A 9,839-nucleotide genomic window follows, 5' to 3' on the forward strand; every position below is an offset into this window, starting at 1 on the left:
GACAGTGAAAAGTGTGTGTGTTTGTTACCAAAACATTTGTGATGTCTTCTTCAAAGGAAGATGAAGCAAAGGTAAGGACCACCATCCCTTCTTCTTCTTCTTTTTGCTACTCCTTGTTGGGGTTAGGGTTAGGGTTAGTGTTGGTGTTGTATTGTGATGTGGAAGCAGCAAATGCACTTAGATTGGCTCCTCCTAGGCATAGACCATCATGGCATGGTGGTGACTCGGCATTGTCGAGACCCTCGCAAGAAGACTCTACCCATCACCACCGCGGCATTGTTCTACCACAACCTCCACAACCTCAACCATCTCCATCTCCTCCGGCGGCACAACCGCCATCGGCACCACCTCAGCCCACACCATCATCCTCACCCCCTAGGCCCACACCCACACCCCCGGCGGCACAACCGCCATCGGCGCCACCTCAACCCACACCATCATCCTCACCTCCTAGGCCCACGCCCACACCGCCATCATCCAACACATCATCTTCTTCTTCCAATTGCTCCGAGATTGACGGAATGACGGAGGGCCCATATTGGGTCGAGGAGGACCTCCAAGCTTCGGATATCCGCCAAGACCTCCTTTTCGGCCTCCGACTCAACCTAATCTTCAAAGTGGACAACATATCAACATCATCATTGTCATTGGGGTCGGAAAATAACAACAACAATGGGTCGTGCGAGGCCGTAGAGAATGTGAGGATCGATGTGTGGCAAGCTCGGTATGACGGGATATATAGTGATGTGGAAAAGGATAATACCCAAGGGGAGACTTGGCTTCGCGGCTACCAATTCACAAACTCCTCCGGATATGCTTGTTTCACCACTATCTATCCAGGTAAAAAATAAAAAATAAAAAATCTTTTGTTTTCTCCTATTTCATTCAAGAACATGGTGGTAAATCTAATAATAGTAGGCTATGGATGCAAGGGTCTTGGGTTCAAATCCCATCCCCATGCTTCCACACATCATTGTTGTACCATACATACATCACTTCTCCGAAACTACCATGTCAATGTGCCACAAATCCATCCCATACTTCCTCACATAATTGTTGTACCACACATCACTTCTCCGAAACTACATGTCAAATGTGCAACAAATCCATCCCATGCTTCCACACATCATTGTTGTACCATACATCACTTCTCCGGAACTACATGTCAATGTTCCACACACATCACTTTCCTGGAACTACATGACACATTGACATGAACTTCATCTCGATCTCCAAATATATGGCACACCCACCTCAACTACATAGGAAGGGGCTCTTCTCCCTTGAATTCACCTCACAGTCCCCTCGAGGGCCATGCCATGACGTCTTCTCGTGACCCTGAGTCGATCGTTTGCCTCATGATCATTACCTGTTACCTGTTCTCGGTCTCTCCCGCATATGCATACCCCTTAATCTCTCTCTCTCTCTCCCCCCCCCTTTGCATTGCATTCACATCTTTGAAACACACAATTTTTTATGCACTCATCGGTAATGACGAAGCCTGACATGACAAGCAGCATGTCACTAGCTCAAGGTAAGATCCGAGTGGATTGTGTTGGAAGTTTTCTAGGGGTTATCTAGTACTCAAGTAGATGTCTCTTTTCTTTCGAGAAACACACACACTTTGAAAAACCTTCATCATTAGGTTCTCTCTCTCTCTATATGTTTTCATTGGCAAGACATGTTGCAAGGGTCTATTATGCCTAGCTTTAGAAATCAAAAGTTAATATTATCGGTGTAGAGCCATGGTCATAGGTGTCGAAAGATGAGAATGTTCATTTGACCTCGATTGTATTCTTTGGACATTCTTGTTGCCTTGCTTTCCAATCTCTTTACAATAAAGCCGAAAAACTCATAAATATGTTTACGATAATACCTTATTCAAAAAAGTAGGAATAAGCCAATCTTTATTTTAGATTATCTTAGAATGTATGCTAATAAAGATAAAGAGATGATTTATTCATATCTAGAAATTGAGATATATCGGTTGAGGTTTACAACCGTTAATATCATGCATCGGTAAAACAAATTGTGTGATATGATTGGGAAAAGACGTATGTGTGTACCCTCAAGGCTTCATTGGCTGTTTTGAATGGAATAAAGTATGCTTAGTTTCATAGGTTCTTGTCTTTTAAGTAGTTTGTGTCTTATTTGTTTAATGCCTCCAATAGGGTAGCCAAGTAATCGACAATTGGCATGCTCAAGGTCTTAAAAACATACGGAATGTCCAAAACCTGAAAATGTTGGTGCAATTTATTCATAAGATTATGGGGTATTATTCTCTAGGATATGATGAGCACTATAGATAGATTCTCCCTTTTTCACAATCTTATTCTTATAAGTTCTGAATGCATTTGTAGTTTTAAGTTTTCTCCCTCAATTTGAGGATAAGTAGCTTGATGTGCTTTGCCCAATGTTGATGGGGTACTCATTGTAACCGACTTGCGAGAGGATGGCCATATAACATTTTCATAAATGACAAATGTTTATTGGTTTGCGTATGTGTGTAGGATGGTACTCAGGTCGGACTCCACACATACATGTGAGAGTGAGAACATATGACTCAGACGGCAACACCACATTGTATGAAGACACGTCACAATTATTCTTCAACGACACCATCAATGAAGAGGTGTTCAATAATGTGTATCCTTATAACACTCGGGGTGGTAAAAGAGACACCTATAACAGTGGAGACTCGTTGTTTACAATAAGTAATGTTATCCCTCTTGTTGGCAACTACACCGATGGCTACACAAGTTCAATAGTTGAGCTTAATATACCTTTTTCCATTTCCTCTCCTTATTCTAATGCCTTCATTCGTCGTATTTCCAACGATGATGATTTTGATCAACACCACACTTAAGTTATACTAGTATTTTAGGCACATTTCTTTGTAAGGATTGGCCCTACAAACATACAACTTTGTGATGAGTCAAATTCCACAAGTTGTACACATCACTTGGTGACAACAAATTTCCTTCTTCATTTATGGCAAATTTGAATGTTGCTGAACCACACAAGCATAAAGTAAATAAAATTTGTTTTATAGAGAAATCTATTGATATATAAGAGTGGATTAAATAAATAAAATGGAAGAAAATAGATGTATATTTCTTGAAAAAAATGTTAATGTTGGCTTTGTACTTGCTGTAGAAACAAGTGTGAAGTTGTGAACCACAGAATGTGATCCATCTTTCACGCAAGCTCAGTTTAAACAAAATATAGTTGTTGATTTAATGTATTAAATGGCTCAGTTTGCTTGGATGTTTAGGGGTTTGGTTTGAGCCTTTATTGACTTAATCCTTTTGGTAGATATTTTTGAAATATTTAATGAATGTCTACGAAGTTTTAACTTACATATTTATTTCAAAAATATTTAAGAAATATACGATGCGTATTACAAAGTTTTAACTTACAACCAATTATGTTTTAGTTATTCTTGCCAAAACTATGGGTTGAGGATAAATGGTTTGTGGAGTGGGTGTAACCTCATGAGACACCCCCAACATTTTAAGGGGGTCAACATTTCAGATGGAATGTCAAAGGAAAATATAGTGTACCTGACCTGCCATCCTTAAATTATCCTTTTGTTTAGTGTTGGTGTGTATGACCTCTAACCTTGGGCTATGGTCATTATCATAGCCATTGGCACACCAAGCCTATGAACCCACACTCCATGATGAACTCTTCAAAGGATCCCACATTGAAGTTTGTTCGAACATCTTGCCAAACCTCACCCAAGGCCTAGGACAAGTTGAATCATGAAATTACAAGGGTCTAACCAAATTCGAGGCTATGGATGGAACTTGAAGAGAAATTAGCTTGGGTTTAGTGGGGAACCCTCACCTTGTTGCGATCGTGAAGGAGTGTTTGCGCACATTTTCGAGGCAAGTGCTCATTGGACCACCTTGATCAACACAAAGTGTTCACATGGTTGTACTAGCTAACTAGAACAAGTTCTAGCTCAAAGACCAATTCGACCCTATGGTGCTCAATAATGATGAACCCCCAAACTATGCGGCTTGAGAATAAAGGAGGGTGATCCATAAGCTTCTTCACCCTAGATTTCATTCAGCCCATCAAGAACACGAACCTATAGCTTGGTCCAATCATCCCCTAAAACTATCGAAACCTCGACATAAGTCGGGATTTTTTTTGTCCGCCTTCTCGTCCATAAACTCTCAATGTGAATCCTCTAGTTTTCCATGGTTTTTTGTGAACCCCTTGCATCTTCATGGAATTTTGCATCCACAATCTAATCACTTCCAAGATGCCTTTCTTTTGCCCTGTTCTTTCATCATGGGTTTTCTTCTCTTCTTTTGATGGCATCTGGCCATTTCATCGGATCTATGCTCAATTATGGTTCTCCTTGGTTTGTTTAGAAGCCTCCATGCCTCTCTGTTCTCAAATCCCTTGTCTGTGACAAAATTCAAAATTTACAACTGCCATATGTATCAATCCAATCCTTCATTTTTGGCTAGGTCTTTCAGCATCTCCAATTAAGTTTCCTTTATGTTTGTCTCTAGAATCTCCAGAATTGGAAAGCCATGATCCTTCCTTGGGGTTTATCCATAGCAACCCTTTAAAATGAAGAGATCCTCAACATGTCAAGCATTCCTCTTGGTACCATCTCCATTCCATAGATTCACAACTATTGGGGGGGCGGCATTGCCACCATGAAACCGACTTATTCACTAGGAATTGTACCGAATGCCATGCTAATAAATGTGCTACGGATTTGTGGGTGGAACCTCTAGAATGGGAGATGAGTGAAATGGATGGATGAAGATATATTGAGAAGAAGATGGTTAAAAGAAAGAGATATGGGATAATAGGGGGAGTAATGAGCATACAACCAAGTTAGAGAGGTTTCAATTGGATACCTTCATGTAAAAAACAAAAGAGATGAGATAATTGGCTAGGTTCCTACATGAGAAGGGGCTTTTATTTCTGCCACTTTCCAATTTGATGGTGTGCCCCTTTATGATATAGGGGAGCATCCCCATTCGCTAAGCATAACAAAACATTTATATCTGTACCTTAGTGGTGGTTACATTGCTTCCTAACATACATACATACATACATACATACATATTCATAGGTGTAAGGGCTCATCACCGTACATTAATAAATGCTTTAATCTCAATTGAAACACTTGCCTAGTAGTCTCCTTTGTGGCACCCCTTTATTTCAACTAATAAAGATGCTTATTTTAGAGGAAAGGAGCATTGCCACTCACTCCCACCAAACCTATACACATCACTCTTTTCCTCTAATACTCTAACACCATCATCCATGTTAATGTCAATCATGTCCACATACCCATTCATTCTTACCAAACTCCAACTTCATCACCTTCTTTTTTATAACAACTTCCCAATTTGTCATGTCTCTCTCGCTTCCTAAACGTCACCTTGAGGCCATATGTCGCATATATCTTGGCCACACATGGTCTTGTCGATGCTTGACCATCTCCTCCATGTCATACGTCAACATTATTGTCTCCATTCCTTTTTTCCCGAGTTTCTCCATCGCTCACCCCATGCTCTTCACATCGGGTTCACCAAATGTCACACGCATCGTGATTGAGTGCAAAACCTCCATAAAGTGGTGATGAGGAGGCTTCAAGATTGAGATGAGTGCAAGGGATCATTTCAAAAGAAGTTTTGTAGACATAGGTCTTGATCTTATGACTTTTAGGTTAAAAACAAGATGCTTTAAATAATTGAGCAAGAAAGGATGGAATGCTATGTGACTCAAAAGTGTTACTTACAACATAGACTTATATTGTTTTTGGGAGGATGTTCGATAATGTCTTTTTCCCCATACTTCATAATCAAGCCCTTTATATACAATTCCTCATGCTAAGTTGGTGAGGAAGTATGTCGTCACTTGAAGCACGCACTCAAACTTAGTTTACCTGCATATATGTGGTTTAACCTAGTTTGAGTGCATTTGTGTGATTTATCCTAGTTTGTGTGCGTGTATGTTTCAAGTAATGTGTAATTGGATGCTTGGTTTAGAGGTGGTATCAAGTTGTTGGTTCATGAGATTTTGCTAGAAATTCGAAACCATTTGATTAACTTCATCTACATATTTTTTGACATCACAATACTCAAAGTAAGGATGTTTTGCATTCCGCTTTTGCAACCATTAACACTTCCTAATTTAGATGTGGTTCAAATTGTATGTTGTAGGCAATATGACACGAACCCACCTCCTGTTCTACCTTACACCACAAATCAATTGGCCAAAATCATGATTGACAAGACCATTGAGGAGTATATTCTATCCCATGCTCACCACTTCTTCCATTAACACAATCCCGCCAAATGGCATTGCCCACCAACAATGCTTACAACCACCACCATTTCTTGGAGGATTTGAGCACCTAGATTGTGACCAAGGAGCATTGACTCTAGAAGAGCTATGACCCGCCTAGTTATAGTGGAATCTAATATGGTGAACATGGGGATCACCAACCTTGAACTAGACACTACTATAGACACTACCATAAACAAAATGTGCACACTTCAAACCATGATGAAGCTTTCTTTTAGAAACTATTTTATAAAGGAGGTCCTAAGGTGAGTTTTCTAAAGTCCTATAAATAACACTTTAAGAAGACATTTTGGATTTTCACTTGTTTTTTTTTTCCTTGAAAGATTTTCTTCAATAGAATTAAAACATCAAGAAAGTACAAGTAAAAGTTATTTGCCCGTAGGCTTACAACGTAATGTATGTACACCTAAACTTGTACATACAAAAACAACTTATATAGGGTTGTTGAGCCTTAAACGATACATTAACATGTTGGTTTTATATCAAGAAAGGGTCCATGGAAGATGATAATTCCATTGAGGTCTTTGGTTTGTCATTACAAAGAGAGGCACCTTCCTCCATAAGTGAAGAAGCTTCATCCTTCTTTTATGAATATTTTTTGGAGAACCAGATATGTTATCATACTGCCCACGAACTATTGTCAACAATGTTTCCCATATCTCAAGCAATACCTCTAGAATGCCAAGCTTTGCGGCATCGTAAAGTCAACTGCATCTACATTTCCATAATACCCATAATGTTATCGTAGTCACAGTTTTTCAGATCTGGACAAATCGCATCTACTTTCGAGGTTGTTGAAACGGACAAAGTGATATCAATCTTCTGTTATATGTCGTCATGGCCTCTAGTATATCATCTGCCTCATACAACATCAGGCTGGAGTGTAATATTCCCCAAGAGAACAAGCAACCAACATTGATTGTTAGGAATAAAGAAAGAACTTTATTCCACACTTGCTGAGCCAAGGAACAAGACTAGAGGGCATGCTTAGTAGCCTCTGGTGTAGCATAGCAAAATTCACATTGCCTGAGATTATGTGCTACATTCCCTTTTAACGTCTGGCCAACTGGTAATGCAACATGCACTAATAGCCATCTAAAAAGAGAATTTTCACTTGTTTTCTTGCGTTTCATGTCTTATTAGGTTTCTTTTCCTCCACCTAGACATTTTTTTTGCCTGTGCTCCTAGTTACGCTCAAGTTGGCCCATCCTTTGTTTTCCATCATCCATCTCTGCTACACCTTAATCATCAACGGTTGTTCAGTTTGGTTCGTCAAGAGATTTGTAAAGAATTTCGTTTGAGGGTTTAAGCATTTGCTTTTGTTTGAGCTTCCATCAGCTTAATGATTTACCATGTGTCTGTGTAAGTTTGGTTTGAGCCTTCATCAACGTAACCACTTAATAGTTTCGAGGGTACATTTTAAGAAATATTTATTAAACCTATAAATTATTTCTACGAATGATGTAATATGTAACTCCATGGTTTAGTTTTAACCTTGAACCCTAAGAATCCTTTTATGTTCTAGTTTTCTTTTCAACAAAAATTAAAATAAACATCTCTTGAAAATTGAAAAATAAGTGTACAATTGCCATTAAATAAATTTAATTCAAAATCAACCTTTCAAACCATGGCTTAATGGTTTATCAATTGTAGATCTGATGAACTATTTGATTTGAGCTTAAATCCTCAAACAATTTGGCCTAAACGATATCGTTGGGCAAGGAGTTTAGGCCTCGATATACTGTAATAGTTTCAAAGTGGGCAATAACTTTTTGTCAATCACTTTCAAGTTGCTAGCCTTGCAAACCCTCACTCTCACCTCGTTAAGACAACCCTAATCAAGAATCTAGCTTAAATATTAAGTACGCACACATGAACGCACAATATTACACATTGTAGTATTATCCACCCCTCAATTAAGTAGGGAAATCACACAACAGATTTAAAATGATGAGTGATTAGGGTTTGACTAATGACCACTTAACTCTAATCTCTCAACTCACAACAAGTATATGGGAGAGAGAGAGATGGACTGATTTGTAACCCCTAAGACATTGGAAGCTAGCATATTAGGGCTACTCCACTTGTCCCAACACTCATAATTGATGATGCTAACACAAGCCTCGATATCATAAGTACACTAAAAGGCAAAGCGATCTCAATGCCTTAGGATGAAAGAGATGCCATTACTACCTTCATGCTTTTGATAACTTTATATGGTACGATTGTCCTAGCTATAATTTATATTGGGGCTAGAATTAGCATCATCAACTATGAGTTTTGACAATGGTATAGCCCTAAAATTCTCCCTTTGGCATATATTGCAATTCGTTCAAGATATGTTGACATACTAAGAGGGAGTGATAACTTAAGTGCCATACTTCAGACACCACCTAGAAGGTTGAGCTCATATGTGTATGCTTTATTCACGCATAGAGACTTTGTACTTCAGTCTTCAATATATGAATACCCCTCTTTAGGAAGGAGACATATATCAATAACACAACTGTTACACATGTATACTCTGGTCCCATAGGTCAAAATTGGCCTCTTTATGGACGATAAAAATTCTAATTTTAATTCTAAACTACAATTGACATGTGGGTCCATCCAAAAACCAAAAGGCATGGTGGTGAACCACAAATATCGCTCAAGTAGTAAGAGTTAATAATTGGAACAGAAAGGAGTAGGTTTCAAATATTGTAATTGCTTTAAGGGAGAAAGGTGACCTATAGTACACAAAATATATCGATGAGGTATGCAGTAAAAATAAGGCAATTGAATATCAAGGTCGTATGCTATAAAAAGAAACTTATTGTTTTGGTAAGGGCCCTCTTGAAACCTATAAAAGGAGAAAGCGAGCTCATTCCTAGGGATTAGAATTTTGAGAGAGACACCTAGGCTTTGTTAAGGATGGCAGGGGGGGACAACGAATGTTGACACACCTGCACCACTCGGCCTCTTCCTTGATGAAGCAGAAAACCAAAGAAGAACCAAACACCCTCGAATGAGGGGTTTCAAAGCAACATGACATGGTGTAGAAGCAATTAAGAAAATAAGGGAACGTAAGCTACACCACCTAGAAGCCATGGTTGGGGCACTCTCTACACCGGGACCAAGGGTCACACCCACATCGAAACCCTTTGCCCTCCCACTTCTTTTCAAGAGACTTGGGTGGAAATGAAATTAGGCTTAGTGCAAAGTCATTTCCTTTATCGAATGTGTTACACCATACCACGTTTTGTACAATACTAGAACTCTTTTAGTTTAAGTTCTATTTTTATTTTAGTTCTGATTGTCGAATATGAGTGTATAATGGCCGTATTCACACTGTCCCTTTGGACAACCCAAGTTTGGGCCATTTCTGTAAATAGCATAAAGGGCAATTGCCCTAGGATAGTCACTATATAAAGTGACTTTGTAACCCTTAGTAAAAGGGTTGGTTGTCATTTGTAACTGTTGCTATTAAGAAATACAATGTTTCTTTGTGCCTA

General features: G+C 39.0%; 1 protein-coding gene across 2 annotated transcripts; it reads left to right on the forward strand.

Annotated features, from left to right (window-relative positions):
- Positions 1 to 3,057, forward strand: LOC147852969 (uncharacterized). Of its 2 annotated transcripts, XM_087333649.1 has the most exons (3): positions 1 to 348; positions 424 to 840; positions 2,511 to 3,057. In XM_087333649.1, exons 1-3 carry the CDS (start codon positions 42 to 44, stop codon positions 2,864 to 2,866), a joined length of 1,080 nt encoding a protein of 359 aa, XP_087189775.1. In that variant the 5' UTR covers positions 1 to 41; the 3' UTR covers positions 2,867 to 3,057. The 2 variants fall into 2 exon arrangements, with proteins under 2 accessions (XP_087189775.1, XP_087189774.1); XM_087333648.1 differs by having other exon boundaries at positions 1 to 840.
- The last annotated feature ends 6,782 nt before the right edge of the window (positions 3,058 to 9,839 follow it).

Source organism: Azolla caroliniana, unplaced genomic scaffold, assembly GCF_043228905.1.
Source record: "Azolla caroliniana isolate FFs.n. ecotype wild unplaced genomic scaffold, voAzoCaro1.0.p SCAF_17, whole genome shotgun sequence".
Lineage (NCBI taxonomy): Eukaryota > Viridiplantae > Streptophyta > Polypodiopsida > Salviniales > Salviniaceae > Azolla > Azolla caroliniana.

What these genes read in the sequence shown, in the direction of transcription:
- LOC147852969 (XM_087333648.1), top strand. Translation starts at nt 42, where the DNA reads ATGTCTTCTTCAAAGGAAGATGAAGCAAAGGTAAGGACCACCATCCCT. An exon ending in TTTCACCACTATCTATCCAG is followed by an intron (nt 841 to 2,510) that starts GTAAAAAATAAA and finishes GTATGTGTGTAG; the next exon opens with GATGGTACTCAGGTCGGACT.